Source organism: Quercus suber, unplaced genomic scaffold, assembly GCF_002906115.3.
Source record: "Quercus suber isolate HL8 unplaced genomic scaffold, Cork oak 2.0 scaffold_124, whole genome shotgun sequence".
In the NCBI taxonomy this organism is placed as follows: domain Eukaryota; kingdom Viridiplantae; phylum Streptophyta; class Magnoliopsida; order Fagales; family Fagaceae; genus Quercus; species Quercus suber.
Window position 1 is genome coordinate 208353 of NW_027069588.1, and position 27159 is coordinate 235511.

A 27159-nucleotide genomic window follows, 5' to 3' on the forward strand; every position below is an offset into this window, starting at 1 on the left:
GGAACCACGAAAACATGCCCAGAATTGATCCTCCTATCATAGTCCACAAGTTGAATGTATCACCATTTTTCCCTCCCATCCGTCAGAAAAAATAGGTATTCACGCAAGAGCGAGGCAAGGCCATAGCAAAAGAGGTTTGCAAATTATAGGAAGCAGAGTTCATACAGGAAGTATACTATCTCAACTAGTTGGCCAACGTAGTGATGGTCAAAAAAGCCAATGGAAAATGGAGGATGTGTGTGGACTTCACGAACTTAAACAAGGCGTGCCCCAAGGATAGCTATCCTCTTCTGCGGATTAGCATCTTGGTGTACTCAACAACAAGACACTAGTTGCTAAGCTTCATGGACGCGTTCTCTGGTTATAACTAGATCAAGCTAGACAAGGGTAATCAAGAGAAGACTTCATTTGTGACCAGCCAGGGTCTCTTCTATTATAAATTAATGCCATTCGGACTCAAGAATGCAAGCACCACATACCAAAGGTTAATGAATAGGATGTTCACACATCAGATTGGGAGGAATGTTCAAGTCTACGTGGACGACATGTTAGTAAAAAGCAATCAAGAGGGTGACCATTTGGATGACCTCAAGGAGACCTTCAATACCCTTCATTCTTATAACATGAAGCTAAATCCAAATAAGTGTGCATTCAGGGTGATGGCAAGAAAATTCATGGGGTTCATGGTGTCCCAAAGAGGTATTAAGGTCAATTCAGATAAAATATAGGCCATAATGGAGTTAACTCCGCCAAAAAATGTCAAGGAGGTACAAAGTCTAAATGGTAAGGTAGCTGTACTGAATAGATTCGTCTCAAGAGCAACAGATAAGTGCCTGCCTTTCTTCCGCACACTAAGAAGTCCTTTGAATGGACAGTCAAATGCCGACAAGCTTTTGAAGACCTGAAGACATACCTTTCTTCCCCACAGTTATTGAGCCCATCGAAATCAAGAGAAGAATTGTTTCTCTACCTAGCCATCTCCCCAACCGCCGTCAGCGCAGCCTTAGTTAGAGAGGAGGACGACGTGCAAAGACTTGTATACTTCACGAGCTGAGCACTCCAAGGTGCAGAAGAGAGGTACCCTCCGATGGAAAAGCTAGCCTTTGCCTTGGTAACCACAACCCGAACACTCAAACCTTACTTTCAGGTGCATATGGTAATCGTTCTAACGAACAAGCCTCTATGGAGAGCGATGAGTAGCCCTAAAGCCGCCGGATGGATGGCACTATAGGCGATCGAGTTGAGCGAGTTTAACATACAATATCATTTTGCATCTCTACTTAGTGGAATATGCAAACCAAGACTCTTTCTCCAGACTCCTTAGTTGCTGCCCTGTCCTTCAAGATTTGTTTGTACGAATATTGGGGAACAAAGATGATGAAAACAATTTTAAAATCATTGTGCCAACATTGAAAAGATTACAATTTAGTATCCATATTCTGAACTACAAACTTGAGATAAACGCCCAATCTCTCGAGTACCTTTATTTTATAGGTAATATAGGCAAAGACGTTCTGTTAGATAACCTGTCCAACTTAGTTGAAGCAATTCTTGAGACCTTCGATTCATAAGTAAGTGTAAGTTGTTTAACTGAATTATTTGATGGGTTTCAAGAATATGGAAAGAGGGTATGGGCCTTCCTCAGAGCTCTCTGTAATGTTAAATCCCTACATTTGGACCCATCTACCACAAAGGCAAAAACATGTTTTTCATGCTCTATTATTAAATGGCTAAATACTTCTTCTTGGACAAGTAGTAATATTGTTGTTGGGACTTGTGATTATTATGTTGTTTTGCATTGCCTTTGCAATGCAATTGATTTTGATGATCCTCCCATGTTTCATTAATTGGCTTACTTGAACTTTGGGTACGGTCATCATGGTCTAATGGAGAATGTGCTACCACTCTTGCTTCATTGAGCTCCTAAGCTTGCAGTACTTATCTTTGATAAGGTATGTTAATTTCACATCACAATACTTTTTTTTACCCCCTAAACCTCCTTATTCCTTTGTTAGCAGAAATGGAGCAAGTGTTGTGGTGATGAAGAGAAAGACTGTTTCAATCTTGAGAAGATGTTCTTTGAGGATATTCCTGAATTTCCGTCAGCACACCTTAGAACTTTTAATTTTCAAGGATTTTACAGGATAAAGGATGAGCTGGAACTTATTAGACGTATCCTAAAATGCGCAGGAGTCTTACAAACAATGTCAGTCTCTTCTTATCCTCTAACTTCAGAAGGCGAGGTTTATGTTCTCAATGAATTATTGAAGTTCCCAAGGCTTTCTAGCACTTGTCAAATTGCATTTAAGTGAAGAACGTTCTTTAATTAGTCTCTCTCTTGGTTAGTCCTTTTTCCAACAAACAATTCAAATTGAAACACTGTTTTTTTTTTCTTTGTATGATTAGATCCTTGATTAATCAAGTGCTATTGGTATTATGAATTTGAGCATACTCTACTTTGGGATTTAGAAAGAGAGATAGAAAGTGAGAGTTATTGTTGCAACTTTTCATGGATGTCACTTCATGTTTATTCTCTCTGTCTTCTTAGAATTTGCTATTATTAAGCTTGTATGAGACATCAACTCAACATTCAGTTGCATACTTGTCCCCACTATCAAAACACTGCATGTACACATTTGCAAAGGGCTTGTGTGTGAGACTCTTTAAAAATTAGGATTTGCCCTTTTATGTGGTTGCAAATCTGGTCAAGTGAATCAGGAGTTTAGATCACAATCCACAATACCATATTTGGAGACTCATTAATTAACTAGTCCTAAAATTCTTATAGAATGGTTTATAGAATCAATTTAGGCCTATAGAATCTACAATTATCATTTTACGCTATTATGTTAAATTGCATTTAAGTGAAGGATATCCTTTAATTAGTCTCTCTCCTGGTTAGTCCTTTTTCCAACTAACAATTCAAAGTGAAAAACTGTGTTTATATATATATATATATATAATTAGATCCTAATTAGATCCTTGATTAATCAAGTGCTATTGGTCTTATGAATTTGAGCATACTCTATTTTGGGATTTGGAGAGAGATAGAAAGTGAGAGTTATTGTTGCAACTTTTCATGGATGTCACTTCATGTTTATGGAACTAGTATGAGACATCAACTCAACATTCAGTTGCATACTTGTCTCCATTATTAAAACACTGCATGTACACATTTGCAAAAGGGCTTGTGTGTGAGACTCTTTTAAAATTAGGAGGTGCCATTTTATGTACTTGCAAATATAGTTAAGTGAATTAGGAGTTTAGAGCACATCCAGTAATCCACAATACCTTCTTAGGAGACTCATTAATTAACTAGCCCTAAAATTCTTGTAGAATGGTTTATAGAATCTGCAATTAGCCTTTTATGCTATTATGTTTAATTGTTCTATAAAATAGTAGCATGAATTTTATTTTATCTCACACTATTTTCTTTTTTCTCCTAATGCTTTTAGTTGTTGATGCCTATAGATGTCCTGAGAGATGGAAAACATCTTCATATGCATGCTCAAAAAAAGTATAGCTATCACCATTAAATTTGGGATGAGATTCCTAGTATAACTGCCAATAAGTTATAGCTCAGCTGGCTCTTCTCTCTTTTATTTTCCATGTTATGTTTTGTCATGTTTTCAGGTGGTATTAGATGTAAGAGAAATTTAGAAAATTAGTTCTTGTTGGTCCTGTTCCTGATGTGGAACAATTGGCTCTTATACTTTGGTTTAGGGTCTCTACTCTCCCAATGACAAACTTGGGGCTGCCTTTACAAGCTAAATTTAATGTTACGCTTAGGGGTATAGACAGTCGTATGGCTGTCATCCAAGTCATGTAAATTTTCAATTGCAATTGCCTTAGAAATAAACCTCCAAGTAAATTTTCATTTGCAGCTACATTGGAGTGCATTAGAAATAAATCTCCTGCTGTGGATTAACATGGTTTAATTTGGATTCCCTCTTCAATTCCTAAGCATTCTTGTATTAGCTAGCTTGTTGTGAAAATTAGATTGAGCACTACAGATAGACCTCTAAGTCTCATAGAGAGTAGGGATCATATTTTCTATGTCTCATAAAGAGTAGGGTGTTGGGTTATATGGAGCCTAGTTGTGTTTGATCTGAATTATGAACCAATCTGATATGGAAGTGCTATGATTTTTAATGGGAGATTTTTTGAAACTTAATCCATGGAGCAGAGGCTTGGGCCGATAGACCAAAGTTTTGGCCCGTTTTTAACCCATTGTGAAACCTTTGTTTAGGAGTGAAAATACTGTGGTTTTCAAATTAGGGTTTGGTGTATTCTTTTGAGAGAGAAAAAACTGTATTCTTGCAACTTGAATTTTTTTTTTCTTGAAAATAGTGAAATCATTGAAACTTCATGGACATATGCAAATTGCCGAATCATGTGAAAATCTTATTGTGTGATTGTTTTATTCAGCGCATATTTTTTTTTTCTATTTTTGCATCTTGCAGATCTGGAAATTGTGTATGTTCCCTACATATGAAGGACTTGAAATTAATAGATTGTGATTATTCTACATAATTGGCATAGAGAGTAGGGATCATATTTTCTATGAATTCTCTTTCACCCAAAGAATTTGGAGAAAGATAATGTGCATGTGTTTGGTTAAGAACCCAAAGTGTCAATAGGATGTTTTGCTTGAATGGGTTACTAGAGAATTGCAAAAAATCTCTCTCAAGGCTGTAATATGTAAACTGGGCATGGCTACTTCTGTTTATCATATTTGACTTCAAAGAAAAGCTTGGGTATACAGGGAGCATGTTAAATCTGAAAATGCCATTGACACCTTCATCAAGTGTGATGTTAAAACTCGAATTGAATTTTGCAAGCAGGTGAAGTTGTCACTGCATAACGAAGTCTTATGTGCAAATCTCTTCTAATGTTTTCTAGAACTAAAGATATTTTTTTTAGTTTTGTTGTAAATTTCTGTGTAGTTCTTCTCTAACATGTAATAGTGCTACTATTTTTACTAGTTGTACGGTGTAGAAAGAGGGTTTGTTGTCTTCTTATGCGGTGTGGTTTAGTGCTATTTGTGTGGTCACTACAAAAAAAAAAAAAAAGGCCTTAGGCCACGTTTGCAAAACGCGGCCTTAGGTGGCCTTAGGCCAATTTGGCCTATGGCCGCGTTTTTTTAGGCTGCATTTTCAAATGTGGCCCAAATCCCGTGACTATAGGCCTGAGGGGGTCTATGGCCACATTTTTCAAACGCGGCATAAGACCGGGTCCTATGGCCACACTTAAAATGCGGCCTAAGACCAGGTATTATAGCCACGTTTAAAACGTGGCTATAGGTCCTCAATCTACAGCCGCATTTAAAAAACGCGGCTATATATCCTTAAATTTTATATTAAAAAAAAAAAAAAACAACAACAACTTTGATTACCAAAAATTAATTTTCTGTAATCAAAAGATTTTTTTATAATTAAAATTTTAATTTTTAAAATTAATACTTTCAAACTTTAAAATTTCAATTTTAATTAAATTAAAAAATTCAAAAAAAAAATTCAAACCCAGCAAATTCAAATTAAAAAAAAAAAAAAACCCAAAAAATTTCAAAATTAATCAAACACAACATGCTCTAAAATACAAGAAAACAGTACAAGAACACAAACTGACATCTCCTTCAATGAAATCAACCCAAACTGAACACACAAACTATTCAAGGAAAACAAAAGCACAAGCTCAAAAATACAAAAACCCCCATAACAAATACACAACCAAAAAGAGTCCATATGCTCAAACCAAAAATTAATCAAAACACAATCAAACAAAAGAAAATAATTTTCTGCCATGGGTTAGAGAAAAATAAAGCAAAGAAAGATAATTTTTTGAGGCACTTTAGCTTCATTGATCTACTGCAAAGAGAGACTCAATCTTCGGATCTACTGCAAAGAGAGACAAAAAGTTAAAGGGGAAAAAAATGAACAAAACTCAAACAATAATGAACAAAACCCCATATTTTCACAAACCCATTCATACAGCATTGGCAAGAAAGAGAGAGATTGAGAGAGTTTTGAGATTAATACGAGTGGTGAGAGAGCTTTTTTGAAAGAGAGAGACTGTGATAGAGTTAAAAAGAGAGACTCACAGACTGTGCATACTGGTTAAGAGAGAGCTCATGAGCGAGCCTTTATTTTTTTTCCCTACAAGTGCATACTGGCTGGTTAAGTCTGAGATTTCAAAATGAAATCTCAAATTATTTTTTTTATAATATGGAATAGTTTGGAATATGCCATAGAATATTCTAGGAATATTCTATGGCATATTCCATTTTTTGTTTACGGAGAAACCATCCGTGTTTTGGTGTTTTTTTTTTTTTTTTTTTTTAATATAAGTCTATAGCCATGTTTAAAACGCAGCTATAGACTTGACCTATGACCGCATTTTAAACGTGGCTATAGGTCCTACTTAAAAAAAAAAAAATTAATTTTTTATTTTATATGTAAGTCTATAGCCACGTTTAAAACGCGGCTATAGACTTAACCTATGGCCACGTTTTAAACGTGGCTATAGGTCCTCCTTTAAAAATAAAAATAAAAATTGTGTTTCGTTGGGTGTATTTTTTTTTTTTTTTTTTTATGTAAGTCTATAGCCACATTTAAAACGCGGCTATAGACTTAACCTATGGCCGCGTTTTAAACGTGGCTATAGGTCCTCCTTAAAAAAAAAAAAAAAAAAAATTATGTTTACACTAAACGCATTCGGTGGGTTTTTTTAATTTTATTTTTTAAATATAAGTCTATAGCCACGTTTAAAACGCGACTATAGACTTAACCTATGGCCGCATTTTAAACGTGGCTATATGTCCTCCTTTACATACATATATATATATATATATATATATGGCTAGACCTATAGCCACGTTTATGAGTGCAGCTATAGACTTACCCTATAGCCGCGTTTTAAAAACGCGGCTAAAACCTCTTATAAACGTGGCTATAAGTATTCTATAGCCGCATTTTTATAAACGCGGCTAAAAAAAACACGGCCATAGACCCGCGTGTTTTGTAGTGGGTGCTCAATTGCACTAGGTTGTAGAACTTGTGTTCCTTTTTCTTTAGTAATGAATTTTGCTCTTATTCATGTAAAAAAAATACTAGTCGCAAGAGATATGCAGAATACTTTCAAGGGGTCAGTTCCATTATACATATATATATATATATATATAACCAAAACCTTTGACTTTTTGTTGACCTCTCTAGAACTTGCCACATCATTATTATTTTTTAACTAGTTTTCTATTTGGTTTTTTAACTCTATAAAAACCAATCCAAACCCTAGACTAAATGTAACATGAATCTAAAACTCTAAGGGCCCGTTTGGTATGTGTGTTTAAACAATCGTTTTAAGTTTTTTTTTAAAAAAAATACATGTGGATGAAAAAATATGTGGAAATATGTGTAATATTGTTTAAAAACTGAAAACATGTGTTTAAAATAGTGTACCAAAGAGGGCCTAAAACACTCAAACATAACATAACCCTTTACCCTCTCTCTCAAACTCTCTAACCTCCATGAGCTATGGAGTTCCTGCGAGTTGCTATAGTATTTCCATATATCTCTAATAGCAAGTTAGCAACCTCTAAAAAGACGACCATCAAAAGTAAGGGCGAAAGGTCCTAGTATTGTTGCAACTTGCGAGCATTGCCTTAAATTCATTAGATTGCAGACACATTAGCCGTATATTCAACAAGACATAAATTCAGGTAATACATTTTTTTCTCTTTTTATTTATATTTAATACCTGCAGACCAGGCTACAATAAAGTTCCTTATGTTATAAATATAAATATGATGAGTTAGGTAGTCAGATTAGGGTTTGATCAAGTATAGAAGTTTATTTTTATTTTTATTAAGTATTTTTTAATACGAAAGTTAAAAAAGTTTGTTTGGTTGTATAAAGAATAAGAAAGAGTGAAAAAAAAAGAGTTTGAAGAACTTTTGAATCAATCTAAACAAGAGAGTTTAAAAAAAAAAAAAAATCTTTCTTTCATAATCCTTATAGTTATTACGATTTTTTATTTAACTACATAACCCACGTTTGTCTTTCAAGACACAACTAGCACAAACCAAACCCATAAATCACAAACACAAGCCAAACCCACAAATCGCAATCACTACCATTACAACACCCTCCTTTGCCATGAGAGAGAGAGAGAGAGAGAGAGAGAGGTGAGAAGTCAATTTTTTTTATTGATTCTAGAGAAAATTTTAGGTTGTTTTGGGTTGTTTCGGCCATTCTGGGTCTTTTCGGGCAATTTCGGCCGAAATTCGAGTTTTGGCTTATAAGGCAAGGGTGGGAGGCGTCTCTCCCTGACGTGGGATTGAACAAATTCGTGAGGGAGGCATCGGCTCCTCGGCCCATTCCCAAAGCAAAGAATACCTGATTGGGGAAAAATTCGTTCCTCCCACATTAACCTAAATCAAAATTCAACCAAAGCAATAAGAGGGAGAAAGAATACTTTGTGATGAGAAATTTTAAAAACACAACACCAAAACACATATAAAAAAAAAAAACAAAAAACAAAAACCATTAACTTAAATTAGAGTTATAAGAAAGAACAGAAATTCACCCAAAAAAAAGTAAAGAGAGAGAGTACTCACTTTTTTTGTGTGGAAAAAAATGGATTGAATGAGAAAAATGATATCAAATTTATACAAAAAGAAAACATGAAGAAAAAGAGTCAAAATATAAAAAAGAATAAAAATATGAAAGAAGTGTAATAGTAAAGTAGAGAGTAGTGAACAAATAAAGTAGCAAAAAAGTTTAACGGAAGTCTAAGAATAAGTGCAGACTAAAGTGGGGAATTACAAGAGAATTTTTTTTTTTATAAGAATAGGGAGAAGAAAAGTTTAAAAAAGAAAAAGAAAATAGAGGTTGAAAATAATTGAATAATGATGTAGCACAATGATCATTGTAGCAAAATTTATTGATATATATATATATATATATTATATTAAATGATGGAAAGATATTCTTATAATAAAAATAAATATTACATTTCAACTTTTAAATATTATATAGATATTAGAAAATTTTAAATTAATATTTTTACTCTATCTTACCTCTTATATAATAAGAATACTTTCGGACATTCAAAACTTGTAGTCCACCGAGTGAAAGTCGCTTAAATAATAGTACAAAAGAAGTATAGATTCTTCAGCAACTTTGGCTGTCAAACATGGTTTCAGATCATCCGATAGATATGCAAATTTTGGTTTGACAAAGGATTGTTTGTGTTTTTTATTATTATTATTATTTTTTTAATATGAAACGTGTACATAGAAATGGGCCATTTGTCACCATGCATGGCTGATGGCTTTGTTAAACGCTATGAATATCCTTATCTTACTCGGTGGTGGGTAGAAGGTACTTAATTACTGTATTTCGCAACTACAGTACTGGGAAGTCCAAACTTGTGCCTCTCAACAAAACCTGGATGGCTTGCTCGGTTGAATCAGTCTCAAAACGCCCGAAACAATCTGTGCCAGAAGAAGCTTCGGTGGTCGACAGGATCAGCAATCTACCAATGTCTCTCATCTGCCATATCCTTTCGTTTCTCACAACCAAAGAAGCTGTTGTCACAAGCATCTTGTCGAGCAGGTGGAAGACTCTCTGGACTTTTGTCCCAAAGCTTGACTTGGACGAATATGAATTTGAGAAGATGTCTTCATGGTCCTCAGATTCAGGGGAGCAAATTCCTAACCAAAATCATCACCAACATGAAGATCAATGGAATGGGTACCATTTTACTTTTGTGCATATCGTGTCCTGAGTCTGGGCTCTTTCCAATGCAAACCCCCAACACTTTCCGCCTCAATTGGCAGCGTTCTAACTGTGACCCAATCCTTGTCGATACATGGGTACGCGCCGCAATTTCACGTGGCTTGGAAGTGCTCGATTTCAAGCTTTCTTATCTCCCTCAAGGCTATTTCAACTTGCCCTTTACCCTCTTTCACTATTGTAAAACTTTAGTAGTTCTGAAATTAGGTGGCCGTATTGTTCTTGATCCTCCATCTTCATCCCTAGGCTTCCTGAGTCTCAAGGTTCTGCATCTTCGATCAGTCAAGTATGCAAACCACGACTCTCTCTGGAGGTCTCCAAGATTTGTCTGTAGACATATTCGAAAAGGACCAGGCATGCAATCTAAAAATCATTGGCTCCTACACTGAAAAACTTAGCTTTAGTTATCGAAGTTTCATGGTACGAACTTCACATAAAGGCCCCAGCTCTCGAGTGCCTTTATTTCAGAGGTCATCTGAGTAAAAACATTATGTTGGAAAATATGCCGAACTTAATTAAAGCAAGCCTTGATACCACAAAAGTATGGGTCAGGTTAATATGTGCCTTTAGTATACACGTTAATTATTTATTTTGAGAAATTTTTTATAAGAAATTGAAAAAAATATCAAAACAATAAATTACTTTTTTTTTTCCATAAAAAATTTCTTAAAATGGATTACTAATATATGCCTCCTAAAGTGAATTACTAATATGGAAAATGCTAGCAAGTGCCCTTAGGGCACTGGTTAAGAATCCAGTTAAAGAAAATTTTTATGGAAAAAGAAAAAAAAATTAATATTTTGACAGCTTTTTTCATTTCCTATAAAAGTGATGTCAAAATTTTCCTAAAATGAATTATTAACGAGTGTCCTAAGGGCACTTGTTAGCGTGACCCTACTAATATATGTCTTAAGGGCACATGTTAGTAAATTCCAAAGCTATTTATTTGATGATATTGAAGATTATGGAAATAGGGTATAGGCCTTCATCAGAGCATTCTATAACGTTAAATCCCTGCATTTCTACACACATATTTCAGAGGTAAAGCACGTTTTTCATGGTTTGTTATATATTAAGGGTCCGTTTGGTTCCCGTAAAATATTTTCTGAAAAATATCTATTTTTCGGAAATGCTATTTTCCGGAAAAGGAAAATATTTTCAAGTGTTTGGAAGTATTATTCAAATTTTCCTAGAAAATGTTTTTATGTGTTTAGTTGCATTTGAAAATGCTATTTTCCTACTACTTTCTCACATTTTCTCACCCATTTTCTCAGTTACCAAACAAATTTTATAATAGAAAATTTCAACATATAAACTTAAAAAAACGAAAATCACAATAACACATCAAATCCACCGTTCAGCCAAACTGAGAGAGCAAGGAAGATCGGTTTGTGGCACCGGCGAAGTCAAAGGCTCGTGGGTTCGTCGGTGGGGTGCGATCTTCGGTGGATCGGTCTTCGGTGGTGATCTGGGCTCTAGGCTCGCCGGTGAAGTCGAAGATCGGTTCGTGGCGCGAAGGCGAAGTCGAAGATCGTAGGTTCGTCAATTCGTGGCGCCGGCGAAGTCGAAGGCTTGTGGACGCGGGCGATGGGCTGTGGTGGTGGATCGGCGCGATTCGTTCTCTCTCTCTCTCTCTTGCTCGGTTTGGTTCGTTCTCTCTCTCGCTCTCTCTTTTCCGGAAATGATTTGAAGGGAAAATATAACCATAAAATCATTTCCAGGTCAAAGGCGAAAATTTTGGTCAACTAAAGCATATTTTCCAGAAAATTTTATTTTCCTTGGCTTCTAAACAGTAGGGTTAGGTGGTAAATGATTTCCTGAAATCAAGAAATCATTTACCACCAAAACAAATGGAGCCTAAATTGCTTAAAGCTTCTTCCATTGTGATATATTTGTTGTTACTTATGATTATTATGTCATCTTGTAGTGCCTTTGCAATGCGTCTGATCTTCCCATGTCTCATAATTTGGTTTACCTGCAATATGGGATTGAAAAATACTCTTGTATGTTGTATGGGGCATGTGCTGCCACTCTTGCTTCAACGGGCTCCTAAACTTGCAGAACTTGTCTTTTATAAGGTATGTTAAGTTCACATGACCATTATCATTTTTTCCCCCTCTTTTGAAATGTGTTGGAAGTAACTGTTATGTCTTCTGTTGTAAGCAGCACACGACATTTTCCTTCGGTCAAGAGGAAAAAAGTTCCCCTTTTTTCGATGAGGATGTCCCTGAATGTCTGTCCTCAAGCCTTACAACTTTCCATTTTAAAGGATTTAATGGGTTAAAGATTAATGAGCTGGAACTTACTTTCCATTTTAAAGGATTTGATGGGTTAAAGAATGAGCTGGAACTTGTTAGAGATATCCTAATGCGGGCAAAAGTCTTAAAGGCAATGTCAATCTCTTCTTATCCTCTGAAGACAAGGTTCGTGTACTCGAGGAATTATTGGTGTTCCGTGTTCCCAAGACTCTCTAGCACTTGTCAAATTGCATTTGACTTTCTTTAATCAGTCTCTCTCTTAGTTAGTCCTTTTTCCAGCTAACAATTCAACCAATAGTTTTTTGTTTGTATAATTAGATTTTGCATTAATCAAGTGCCATTGGTCTAATGAATGTGTTGAGCATACTCTATTTTGGGATTTCAAGAGAGAATTATTGTGGCAACTTTTCATGGATATATGTCACTTCATGTCTATTCTCTGAGTCTTCATTATTGGATTTTTATCTTAGAATTTCCTATTATTGAACTAGTATAAAACATCAACTCAAAAATCGGCTGCATACTTTTTAGTTGTCCCTACACATTTGCAAAGGGCTTGTGCATGTGTGGGACTTTCTTATAGAATTAGCAGTTGCTTTTTTACGTGATCACACATTTGGTCAAGTGAATCAGGAATTTAGAGCAAAATTCACAACGTACCATATTGGGAGACTCATTAATTAACTAGTCCTAACATTCTTTATAGAGTATCAATAGTTAGGACTTGGAAAATTGAAATATAGTTATACAAAACAATTTAGGGCTATAGAATCCACAATTAAATTTTTTATGCTGCTATGTTTGACTTCTCTGTAAATTTGTTGTCCTTTCCAACTAATAGGATGAATTTTTATTACCACACTTTTTTCCTTGTCTTCCTTGTCACCCAAAGATTTAGTTACTGTAGTTCATGATGTTGCTCTAGATGTCTTGAGAGAGATGAAAAACATATTCAAATGCATGCTCAAAATAAAAGATCATAGCTATTGCCATAAACTAGAGGAATGAGAATCCTAGCATAATTGCCAGAAATATAGCTCAACTGGCACTTCTCCTCCCTTATTTTCCTTGTTTTGTTGTGTTTTGATGTAAAACAAACTGCTATTGCGGTCTTGAGAGGTCCTAAACTCTCAAGGGCGCAAGGCACTAATAGAAATCATTTGGGATGGAATTTGGCATGCTGAAGGGAAATAGTCTTCTAATCAGTAGTCCTCGCTTTGCAACAAGGTGTGTCCTGATTTTGGCGAATTCCTTTAATTGGAAAGGTGTGCCCTAATTTAGTCATTTTTGTTTCTTTAATAATTTTTTGCTCAAAAATCAAAATAAGGTCCTGCTTATTTTGGAACTAATTTTAAAGTCAGTAGTTTATAATTTTGTATTTAACTCAATTTTACAATTTTTGCTAAAATTTGGTATTTTGCCACCTAATCTCGTAATTAGTGCGAATTAGAGCTTCAGACGTTTTCTAATCGTACTAGGGTTTTACTTAGTCAGTATTTATATGTTTTGTAGCTTCCAATGGCAAAATAGATTATTATTAATAAAATTTAGAGTTTTTCTCAAATATTTTCTTTGGTAGATTCCAAACCTATCACCTTGTGGATTCAAGAAACTCACAAGAAACTCCTCATAGATTCAAAGTTTACTATCAAAAATTAACAGTTTAGTTTCTGTTACATCAAAGAAAGTATCGTGTGTACTTTCTTTGGGCTTCTGCAACATCATGTTTTGAGGCAGTGTCGGGCCAAGGAGTAAATCCCGTTCCTAATGTGGAGGAATTGGCTCTTATAACTCTACTTTCCAATGAAACAATTGGGACTGCCTTTAGGAGCTAAATTTAAATCTCAAGAGATTTGAAATCCTGTTCTGGAAAATGAGAAAAGATTTGGAATCTTGTTGGAAGAAAATTTATTTGTCTAGGGGGGTTGGCTCACTGTGATTAAAAGCACACACACTAGTCAACCAAATGTTGTTGGTGGTCAATTGAAGGATAATATGCTATGAAATAAGTCATTGATTTGTTTGTATGAGATTTTTGGTTTGATGATCAGAATTCAGGTTGTTTGAATGTCGAATCAGCATTATTGATGATCTTACTGTTCGAATTTTAAATGAATGATTAAATGACATTCAGGTTGTTTGAACGTCGAATCAGCATTATTGATGATCTTACCACTCATTTGAATGGTCTTCTTTCTTTCTGTTTGCATTATTGATGATCTTACTACTCATTTTACGAATGATTAATTTCTGGTTTTATTGTCAACAAGTTGCATTCTTGTTGAATATTGATAAGAGATTATAACAAAATCCAAATAGCAAGAGAAAAAAGAACCATACAAATTGTAGGTTTTGAATATGACAGACATAATGTTGGCTTCTTTTGCTTGAACATACCTCGATTAGACCATTCTGATTCCCTCACTAAATCAAATGAGAGGGCACTTGTTATGGAGGTTCCTGAATCTTTACTTGTGTCCCTTCCATGACCTCCTTCAATTACTCATAATTAAGCGCTAAGAAGTTGATAATAATGTCAATATGATATGCCCAAATACAAACTGCAGTGATATATAGAGTCACGGCCCTAAAAGAGCACTTTTTGTTAAATCATTTTAACAACTATGTTTGTACATGGACTTACCATAAGATAAAAGAACGAACTCTGTTTCTACACGGTATCACAAGAGCTTACAGCTTTCCCATTTCTTCGATTCATCTAGCCTTTTCCCCCGCTACTTCTCCCCATGCCATAAATATGATGATTTCACCACTCTGTTAGACAATGTTAACTTGGTTGATTGGATTGCTTTAACGTTCTGATATATCTTGCAAAGAACGGTATGAATATATCCAAGTGGCTTTTGTCACAAGCTCCTAGTTGGCGCCTATGGTTCTCAATTTCTACATCTTACGTACTTGTATCACAAAGTTCGAACCTTTAAAAGATATCTCACTCAGCTGTTGGTTTCTTTATCCAGCCACTTCGCAATTTTTTGTCCCTAGTTAGGGCAAAATAACTCTTCCATTAATACCTTTGTACAAGTGCTGGCTCCCTAGTTAGGGCAAAATAACTCTTCTTTTCAAAATAACTCTCACCCCATGTGCTGGCTTCTTCTTTTCACCCCATGTGAGGAAGCTAATCTCTTTGCGAGGAAGCCAATCTCTTGGGTTTTTCACCATTCTCTCTCTCTCTGAGGATACGTACAAAAAATCACAATTATCAGTGCCTCAAAAAAAAATTCACAGTTATCTCTTCTTTCTTTTTTTTTCTCAAATACTCTCATTAACATTAAAACTCCCATGTTTAGCTATTTCTTTAAGCATTATTTTAGTTCCCCAAAATATATATATATATATATATATATTTATAATTCCATATACTATAAAGCTATAAATTTAACTTCTTATTTATAACTCAAAGCAAGATTTTTTTTTTTTTTTTTTTTGAGAAGAATGAATTAAAGTTAATACTAGGAGTAGAAGAATTTTGCTTTTATAAAAAACTCTCGCTTAGACTTAAACAAGTTACACGCGTTTTGCGAATGCGATAAGGCTCTTTTTTAGATTTGCAAAACAAATACTAAGTATTGACTCATGACCTTGTTTTTCACCGAAATTTCATCCTTATTTCCATATCCTTCTATTCTACAACCTACATCATTGATAAACCAATTACAATAAAATAAAGTAAATAATTATACTTTTTTACACGAAATTTTATAATTCACAATAATAAAAAAATTACAAAAAGAATGCAAAAGGAAAAAAAAAAAATCTATTCACACATATAACTCACTCATATACAATAAATAACAACTTTCAAGGAGAATTGAAAGGGAAAAAGGGGGGGAAAGAAAAGAAAAAAAGGAAAAAAAACAAAACAAATAGGATAAGAAAACGGTGTCATCTCGTGAACCTTTTTCATTGTCTAACTTCGATCTCATTTGGTCCTTAGTTCCTTATTTTTGCCCCCATACTATTTTCCTTCTCACCCAAAGATTTTAATTGTTGCAGTCCATGTTGTTTAGATATTCTAAGAGATCAAAAACATCTTCATATGCATGCTAAATAAATTAATTAATTAATATTTTAAAAAAAATCATTATTATCTCCATAAACTATGGGAGTGAGATTCCTAGCATAACTGTTAATAAGTTATAGCTCAACTGCTACTAGTTCCTCCTATTTTCCTTGTCTTCTTGTAGTATCAGGGCCTAAAAAATAAATTTGGTGGAGGAATTGGCTCTTATACTTGGGTATATATAGGGTCTCTACTCTTCCAATAAAACACCTTTAGGAGCTAAATTTAAATCTCAAGAGATTGGAAATCCTATTTTGGAAAAAATAAAATAGAGAAAAGGCTAGCAGGTTGGAAGAAAATTTATTTGTGTAAGCTGGTTGGCTCACTTTGATTAAAAGCAGTCTCTAGTTTGCCAAATGTTGTTGTTTCGTGTTGTAGTCAATTTAAGGGTGATATACTATGAAATGAGTCATTGATTTGTTTGTGAGATTTATCTGGTTTGATTATCATAATTTGTGCTTGCAAGCCATCAATTATGTGTTGAAAACAAAGGCTAATCGCAAAATCTGCATCAAGTAAACAAGCTTGCGGTATTTAAATGACATTCAGAGATTTTCAAAGTCAGATTTGCTGGGTCTTCTTCCGGTTTGCATTATTTGTGAATTGACTACTCATTTTCCTGATGATTTTACTTTCTAGTTTTACAATCGACAAGTTGCATTCTTGTTGAATATCGATAAAAGACTTATAACAAAATCCAAATAGAGAGAAAAGAACCACTCAAATTATAGGTTTTGAATATGAGTGACAAACATAATGTTGGCTTCTATTGCTTGAACATACCTCAATTAGACCATTCTAGTTCCCTCAATAAATCAAATGAGAGGGCACTTGTTATGGAGGTTTCTAACTAAAAAGGAGATAGCTTCTTTCTTTCAACTTAAAAATATGTTGTCTAAATTAAAGTTATGACCCTCAATTTGAAAAACATTGCATTGATTTTGCCATCGCTTCTCCAAATTACATTTGGTGATTAATTGCAAAGCAGGTTTGGTAAGTGTTTAATGAAAGAAAATTTCCTTTTTCCAAATTTATTGTCTCAAACTAAATTTATTTTGTTTACACCTAAATTGTTTGGTTATAGTGAGAATTTGAGATGTTTTTGGTGTAGTATGAATTGTAATTGTTGATATGATTTTAGATTGTCTAGATGACATTTTTAATTGTTGTGTCTTATTTTTATTGGACCACCTCTTACACATTGCAGGGATTGCATATTAATTCCCCAATTGCAAGTGATATGCTCGCAAATGTTTTTTGGTCATACTTTTCAATGTGTTGGGACCTGTTAGCCACTAGTTCTTGATTTTACCTAGGTGATTTACAACATGCCAAGTTGCATTTTATTGAAGAATATATCTATTTTTGGACCTCACTACTTACTTGAAGGCATGCTGACAATAGTTTTCCTTTGTATCATTAGACCCTCTCACTTAGTCAATTGCTATTGCTCTTAACGAAATTGGGGTTTTCCACTTTGTTGTTAGGATTAGATGGGTATATTACGCATATGATGTCTTCAGGAGAGAGAGAGAGAGAGAGAGAGAGAGAGAGAGATAATCAAGGTTCTATGCTATTCCTCACGGTTAAAACTTAAAAAAGTTTTTTCTTGCATGTGTTTGCGACAGGCAATGCGCCAAGAGCTAGGAAATTTCCTTTTTCTTTTTCTTTTTCTTTTTTTTCTTTTTTTTGAGCTTTAGATTAGTTCTAGTGGATGTTTAATCAGCCTAAAACATTCATAGATCAACTTTTACTCCACAAACTTCCAGTCTTCAATTATTGCTCAGTTGGAAAGTTGGATTGCTTCAACTTCTTGCCGGACAACAAATGAGGTTAATCTTTTGGATCAGGACTCTGATTTTCATGTCTTCCATAAACATCATGTTTATCAAACTGGTGATTTTAATATGGGATTCCTATGTCTTCCATTAACTTTCCTGAATCTTTGACTTGTGTCCTTTCCATGATGTCCTTCAATTAGTCATAAGTGCTAAGAAGTTTATGATTATGTCAATATGATATGCTCAAATACAAATTAAACAGCATTTATATATATATATATATACATATATATATATATATAGTTTATGGCCCTAAAAGAGCACTTTTCACCACATATGACAATCGACAAAACCTACTATTGCTAGCTATTAAACAGGGTCTTAAAATCATTTTAACAATTTTTTTTCTACACTTACCAAAAGATAAAACAACTCTGTTTCTACATGGCATCACAAACTTAAAGCTTTCTCATTTCTTCAATTCATTTATCACGAGCACCTAGTGGGCACCTATGGGCCTCTCACCCATTTCTCAATTTATACATCTTTCTTACTTGAACTACAAAGTTACTATATATCTACACTGATGCGACTTGGGCAAAAGATCCTACCAATTGTTAGTCTACTACTGGCTTTTGTTTTTTGCCTAGCAATTCACTCATCTCATGGCATAACAAAAAGCAAACTGTGATTGCACGTACTATGGCTTCTTCAAGATAAGGGGGTTTCTTTATTCTCTGTCATTCCTGTGTACACAATGATATTTCTCATGAGCAAATCAAAAAATTGATTGATTGTCACTTTATTGGTTGCCATCTTATTCAAGGTAACTTTACAACCATTCCCTCTCATGATCAGTAAGTCGACATTTTCACTAGGTCTCATCTGCCAAGCCGATTTCATTATCTTGTATCCAAACTCAAGTTGTCTTCCTTCAACCCGTATTGAGTTTGAAGAGACTTTTAGAGCAATCATTAAGTTCTAGGCCCATGCATAGGCCTAGTACCATTACTTTATAGCAAATATAGGTCCATGTCCATCACTTAAACAACACTTATTATGTGACTTGATAATGCATTCATAATGTATGTCTATAATAGGCCAGATCTTTCTATAGTTTTGCATACAATTGAATAATATCTTGGGAAGTTTTTCTTTGTCACTGTAGAAGAAATTTCACATGAATTGGGGGACCAAGTTGAGTGAAATTGGGACGGGTAAAGGTACAAAATGCTCATATATTCCACCGATTATAAAGCAAGTGACAATGGAGGCATTTTGAGAACGTGCAAGTTGATTTTGTGCTGTATCTATACTCTTTTATCAGTTTTGCCTGCATAGATGCTAAACCAAAAGGCAAGCAGGTTGAGATAAAACCCCACTGTTCATCCCCTGGCCAACATGACTAAAGCAATATTTTTATTTGGATGTAATGTCACAGTGCAGTCATGTAAAAATAGAGGAAAAAGTCCAATCAGTTTGATTACTCGTCCTTTTTGTATAGTGATGCTGCCACGTTCTTTCCATCTATTCCTGAAATCTCAACCAAATGTTTTTACTATTTTTATATTGGTCGGTAGGACCTGGCAGAGCTGAAAATGTTGAATTCGAAGTATCTTATCAATGGGTTATCATTGCAGCTTAGCCACAAATTTGGAGACGTTTTTATTGTAATGAAAATTGAACTTGAAGTTGAACTCAATGACTTAGGTAATTAACATGTTCGTATAGTACTTTAGTTCTAGAAAACTGTTCCTAATCTTGGAGTAAAACATACTTAGAGCATTCACATTAGTTTGCGTAAAAAATTGTCTATTTTAGTACAAAAATCTATTTTTTCTATATTACATACTCACTTTCCAAAACACCTCACATCATTTTACACTACATTACATTTAAATATCAATTTTTTTAATTATTTATTTTTCTTCGCACATAACAACAACCACATTCACTCTCTTCCTTTATTATCAAAATACATAAAGAAATAATAAAAAAACTAAATGCAAAGTGAATAATGTCAATGTAAATTTACACAATTACTGTATCAACTTTACAAATTTACATATTTTTAACTTGATTGAAGTGAGTAATTTGGACTTAAATATGTAAAATTGATACATTTTTCTATTTTGTATTATTTGATGCAAATGCTCATACATGACTGCAAAAAACTTGCCTTGAATTTTTTTGTTTCCCTCTAGAGATACGTTGAACCAAAGGTTTCAGTCAGCTTATGTAATGCAAAAAACAAGGTGGGCTCAAGAATTAAAAATATTCAAGAAAAAGGGGATTTACCTTTAACTTCAAAATTTTCATAAAATTATGAAAAAGAATATAGATAATTCCAAATTAAGAGTATGTCTCCACATCCTATTAAAAGATCAACACTTTCTATAACGTTGTGATTAACCTATACCCTGTAATTTGATAATATCTATATTTATCAGGTAATATGAAGAAATTATATGATTTTGATAATTCTAAGTTTTAAGAAATTGTTATATACCAATCGTGCTTTCAGTTTATAAACTAGCTATGATTGCTGGTGTTAACAAAGACCTCTTGAATTTCAAACCTGTGTCGACCCTTACAAATTTGAAGTCTTTGAAGACATTTACATGATCTCACCCTCCTAAGCTTCAGTAAGACGATTCCACATCTTTCGCATGATTAGAAAGTAGTACATTGAGATTGGTTGTGTGTAGCATAGTAAATTCTGTGTACCCAGAATTGAAGGTGGGCTAGGATTCTATGAGTCAAAGATGTTGGAAATCGTAACCAAAGCTGCTTTATTAAAACGCCTATTATGGCTATAATCAAGGTGCCCCTCTTTGGGTATATAGATGTTTTTTATCCTTAATAAAAATGAGAATTTTTGGAGCATAATAAGTCCACTAGTGATTGTAATTGGTGTAAATCAGAGTGATGCAACCTTCTGCCAAGAATATATAGCAGCTGATGGGAGCAAGGGCAGGGGGAAGGAATTGACTCCCTTCCTTCTTTTTTTCTTTTCTTTTTTTTAGTTTGTTTTCATAAAAGTTCTTTAATATTATCTATAACTAGTCACAGACCCACACGATGCGTGAGAATAGATAATTATATTTTACTTGTGGTATAATATATAATTTGTTCTCTAAATTTTGTGGAAAATAATTTGTTCTCCCAAAAATTTAAACAATTTCTAAAATTATTTTTCATTTATCTAGCTATCTCAAAAAATATATCATAATTTTATTATTGCGAGTTATATTTTCCTAATTTGTTTTTCGTGTACAACTAAACTGTTTGAGTTTCAAATATACTATTAAAAAATTTCATTCTCTTAAAAGAAATTATTATATTTATAATTTTTCTTATCGTAGTAGTTTCGAACTATTGATTAGGTTTTGTTTACTAATATAAATATATGAGATAAGAAGTAAGAACTGCATATTTCTTAGAAATTCCTAAGAAACTATACCATATTATAAATTTAATATTTAAAATAGTATGTAAGAAAAAAGTAAATTTTATGTCTAAAATTGAACACTTCACCTATTGAAATGAAAACAAATTAAATAATTTGTATAACAACATAAAGAGATAATTATTTAACATTTTTTTTAGTACATATACCTTCATTTATTAAGATTTATTTTTTGACTACACTCCTGTTGAGCATTTTCATCCGCCACATCATTGGCCATATTATTATTCTTTTTATTATTTATTTTTACTTTTAATTTTTTGAAAATATTAAATATATAAGTATATTGGCTTTTCAAATTTATCTTAGCAGTTTTAACTTTACATATTCATCTACTTTAATTTTGATGTTATAATCAAATAATAAATCAATGAAAAATTAAAACAAAAATATTGTTTATACAAGCTTAGGCAGTTTTAATAGTTGATAGACATATTCAAATACATAGCCAAGATTGTATTTTGATATAAATTCAAAATCTCACTTTCAAAATAACTAAGTATTATGTCCAAAAAAAAAAAAAAAAACATGTGTAAATAGACAACCGTCCACAACTTCTTCACCAACCGAAAACTGAGGTCCCAATATGGCTATGCCATTACAAGCAGAAGATTTTCCCAGTGTGCTGAAGAATATAAAAGCTCATATGCTACTGCATCATCTCAACAAATAACAAGGTGAAAATAGAAATACTTGGATAATTTTTTATGAAAAAGTTAAACATGTGAGATTTCCTCATATTCATTAAAGTCACTACCATCCTGCTAATTTAGGCACAACCATATTTATGGTATTCATGTTTGTAAAAGTACTTCTAAGATAAAATTCAAGCAAAGTCAAACTGCAGCACATCAAATTGAAGGACTTGAACTTCATATTGCATGGTAGTGCAAACTCACATACTTATGAGATCAAATTTGTTCAAAGATGCCACATCAAAGGGCACCAATCTAGGTCTGCCCACCCACCATTTTTTTATTATTTATCTTTCTATGATTATTTTGTCAATTTTGCTACTAATAAGCCTAAATGAAAATGAACCACTGGTTAAGGACTCAAGGTGGTGGCCTTAATCCAACATTGTCAACACTCAAAACCAAATAAATCATTTTGGCTGCATAAGTTTTTTAATATTAACTCCAAGGGGAAGTCTAACTTACTAAAACAATGCCTCATGAAATGGAAGTAACTATTATAAATGCCCCTTTTTGGGCCAAACTTTACTTACAAAAAGATATATATTCTAATGTTTGTTTTAATAAAACCCTTTTTTTTTTTTTTTCATGAATCCCAAGAAGACATATAGCTACTGGTCTAACCTAATATATATTTCATGTTGACTACCTGGCAAATCTTTGAAGAGCTTATAAAAAGGAGGTTTTGACTGATTTTGACCCATCTGTGCATAGTGCATACTGATACAGCTGGATGGATTTTAATAATTAAATCTTGGACAAGTGACAAAAGCAATATCTCCCTGTCCCATCATAATCCCTGAATTTGTGCTACCTTTGCATAATTTAGTATCATTACCCAAATGACTAAAATAATATATTATAAAATTATAAAATTTAGTTTTCAAACATGTTTAGAGCATTAGCATTCCAAATTTAAGAAAATTTGAAATTTTAAACCCCAAAACAATTTGTACGGGGAAATATTTTTTTGCAATAATGCTACAGTGCAATTCTATGTTTAGAATTGCATTGTAGCAAGTATTGTAAAAAAATAATAATATTTTATTATGTAAAAAGAGGAGATAGATGGAAGAGAAAAGATATAATTTTGAGATATATTATTTTATTATGTAAATATATTATTTTAATGAGTAAAAGAGGAAATTAGAAGTTTAAGATGTAGAGATATTATAAAATGGTATGGTATAATGATAAAATACATTTTTAGAATTGTAAAATAGAGTAGCATTGAAATTTTTCAATGCTAATGCTCTTAGAACATTGGTTACCAAAAAACATGTTTAGAACATTAGGCTTTAACTCATACAAGGAGATTGACGTGTTCCTGCCATGTGCAATGCAAATGACTCACTTAAAATGATTGTATAAGTGAGTCATGTGTATTGCAAATAGTAAGGATACATGTCTTACTCTTAGTGTGGGTTGAAGCCTTATGCTACAAACATGTTTAGAACCAAATTTTGTTCCAAGAATAATACATATTTGGGAATGCTAGCAGCGTATAAAACCAATCAAACTACTTAATAATATTACCTTGAGTTTAACAACCTTTTTGTTAATTTCTTTGTTTTTCAATTCTCCTCAAAAAATGAAAAATAGAAAACAAAATAACCATTGTGCATGAGGCTCATGATGTTGCATGTGCACACTCTGTCAGGAAAAAAGAAACAAATGAAATCCAATTATGCCCAGTATGGGGTGTTTGGAAAACCACATAGCTATACCAAAAATAAAAACTAGTTCAAAATTGAATGGGTTTACATTTATCTAATTTGTCTAGAATCATATTAGAACCAGTTTTACTTAAAACCAGTTTATGAAAATGTCAAATTAAAAACTAGTTTCAAGTGGGAAAATGTAAAAAGAAACACCAGAAAATTTATAATTTTGATTTTGAAGGGAATGTATTTGAAAGAACCAAAGGAAAAACTGGATTTAATAATGGAATAAATCTAGTAGTATTTTGAACAAGCTTTTTAAGCAAAAAGTTACCAAATTAAAGACCACTAAAACTAGTTACCAAGTCACCAAGATCTTTAAAAACAACTCAAACCAGTTAATTGTTTGGTTGGCTTGATTTTATGGTTAGGCAAACGCTCCCTAAGATTTACGATAAATAAGACATAGTGGCTAATTGGCTTATCAATCATTTTCTAATAGAAAAATATGGTTATTTGTGAAGCCTTAGTCTTGACTTTTGAATATAAAGATGCGGACAGATTATTGGTAGCACTGCAGTCACCAATCGAAATCAAGTAAAACATTTACCTTTCTTTAGTGCCAAAGCCATCAATCGTTCTTATCCAAAAAACAAAAAAAAAAAAAACATCAATCATTGATAGTTTATACATCACTACAACAATAAATGTCAAGTAAAAAATCACGAAGTGAGAATATTCATTAAAAGCAAATTGGAAATAGAAAATGAAGAGAGAATTCTAAGTTATAACCAAACCAATAAATCAATTTCAAAGGCCCCAATTTCAAGTTGAAGTGACTTCAGGCTTCAGCTAAGCCATTAATTGGTCCATCAGAGTAATGTGTGTAAAACATGGACATCAATGATGCAACACATGACCAAAAAAAAAAAAAAAAGGCCCCAGGCCCCCCACTACTCAATAATATTTTCTACTTTATATCTATATCTATTATCTAGAAACATGGTAGCGCGACAAATCATGCATGTGACTAATGAAAATGACTAAACTACCCCCACATATGAAACACATAAAATACACTAACCTCATCAAACGCGGATGAGTTTTTTTTTTTTGGATTTAATATAATTTTTCAATTTAAATTTATCTATTGTTAACTATGCATAAGAAGGAATTTTTATAAAACTAAAATTTAGAATTTGAAATGAAGTTAATTATTGAGTTTAATGTGTACTAGATTTTAGGAAAAAAAATATATCAAACGTAGTTAAAATATATTTAAATAAAAAGAGTACTAATTTTTAGCTTCTCTAGTAATTTGCTTTTTTTTTTTGAATTTTGTTAAATTATAATTTTAACTATTTTTTTTAAGAATAAAAATAATGTTATTAGATTATTGGCATTTTTGATATTTTTTGAAGTTATAATTAAGTGTTGGTAAGAGATTTTTAATTTAAGTTTCATAAAAACATATATGAATAAAAAAGTATATAAAAATTCATGCAAATTTTTTCGTTGTTTAATCACCTGGCTAACTTTTTAAAATCATCTTAATATATAAAATATATAAAGTTAATAATTCATATTATAAGGTAAAATTGGTAAAATTTCAAACCTGGTATAAGGCTCGGGGCAAAAGATGATCAAGTAGTCAGCATTAGGACACGTGAAAGTACTGGTCTTGTCATCATACGCGTAGCTATACGCGCGTGGGCAAGCGTGTTTAAAAAACAACGAGTACATAGACGGACCACACGTGTCAGGCGTAGCGTACGCCTCGCTACAGCAAAACCTCGGATCACCGAACGCCTCGCAAGCGCTCCTACAAGCCACGCTCCCAGTCCCACGCGCCACGACCTTTAACTCCTTCGGGCACGCGCCGTTTAAGTCGACCAAGCACCCCGTGGCCCCGCATCCCCCGCTTGTACCTTTCTGCGGGACCACGAGCATTGGGAGGTTGTACCCGTCCACTAAACTAACGTCGTAAAAGTCTAAACCCCCATCGCCGTTAAGTGTGAACTCTGCCAGCGTGGCAGGGGGTTTAGCGTTACCCCCGGCGCATTGTAGCGCGCCGGAGCCACAGTCGCCGGTTAGGCAAGTGAATTTGCCGGTGGACGAGTCCGGGCCGCAAAGGGTCCGAGCCCAGAGCCGACCCGACCAAGATTTGGGTATCGATAGGGTCCTGGACTTGCCCGGTTTGAGAGTGAAGCCTGTGGTGGGAAGCTGAGCTGTGTTGGCGCCAGATAGCAAGCCTGGCCATATCGTGCGCCGGCACTTGTTGACTATCTTGAAAGAAGCAGAGTTCACTTCTGGCGAGTGACAAAAAATTGTGAAAAAAAGAAAAAAGAAAAACAAGAACTGGGTCAGTGAGGAAATGATTGGAAATGAGAGAATTTGTTATAAAAATTGAGTCTTTTGGTGGTGGGAGTGATATATAGTTAGTGAGAGAGTGATTACCTGAGAGGAAAGAGAAGATGAGAAGCGTGAGAATAGTGGCGAAGATGAGAAAGCGACCCATTGAATTTGAAGTGTAAAGATTGAAAATTTTGAGGAGGAAGAAGAAGAAGGAGGAGTTTGAGTTGAGGAGGTGCAAAGAACTTTATTTTTCTTTCTTGCGAAGAGGCAATTGAAACTGTACTGGGCTCTTCTTTTGCTTTTTGGTTGCTTCTGGTTTTTTCTTTTTCTTTTTTTAGAAAATTATTTCTTTGCTTTCGTGATCTAAAAAAAAAAAAAAAAATTCCAACGTGAAGTCATCAATCTTATACCCCGTAACAATAATAGTAATATCATTCATACGACTAGAGTTTTAATACAAGAACTTCTGCCGTCAAACTACGCTAATTTGTATCTGTGACTGTAGATGGGTGTACATGTATTTTTTTATTTTATATTTTGGGGGAAAAGGAAAGGGGAATAGATGCATTAAAATAAACATTTAGTACAAATGACTGGGGAGAAGTTGATAACTACACAGATATCAACCTTAGATCGAGTCCCAAAAGCTGGTGGAATCTGATGTATCCAATGATCCAAATGGGAGTCTTTTTTAAGTTTCATAGTTATTCTCTGTCCGTACTTATAGTTGGCTTCGAAGTAGGGATTGGGATTAGTCGATAGTTCTCGAATTTACTTAGCGAGGTAGCTGCATCACAGAGCAACGAGTAATCTCTAAAGAGTTTGATTCTCTGTTTTTTTTAATCTTTGGCTCCACTGGTGATTTTTCTTTTTACCTTTTTATTTTTTTTATTCTTTGGCTGAAAAGATTTTATTCCATAATTTGAAAGATTAGAGCTAATTTATAGACTGTGAAAAAAAAAAAAAAAAATCAACTATTCTATTTGTTATTTTGTAAAAAGAAATATATTCTTTCACATCCACTATTTTAGACATATATTTACAATTGATACTGAAATATTC

At 33.6% G+C, this 27159-nt stretch overlaps 1 protein-coding gene across 1 annotated transcript; it reads right to left on the reverse strand.

Annotated features, from left to right (window-relative positions):
- Positions 1-23618: 23618 nt before the first annotated feature.
- LOC111995956 (thaumatin-like protein 1) lies at positions 23619-26472 on the reverse strand. The gene is made up of 3 exons (XM_065775968.1): positions 26200-26472; positions 25358-26051; positions 23619-24382 (listed from the first exon to the last, which is right to left on the reverse strand). The coding sequence occupies exons 1-3, from the start codon at positions 26258-26260 to the stop codon at positions 24349-24351; spliced, it is 789 nt and encodes a 262-aa protein (XP_065632040.1). The 5' UTR covers positions 26261-26472; the 3' UTR covers positions 23619-24348.
- Between the last annotated feature and the right edge of the window lie 687 nt (positions 26473-27159).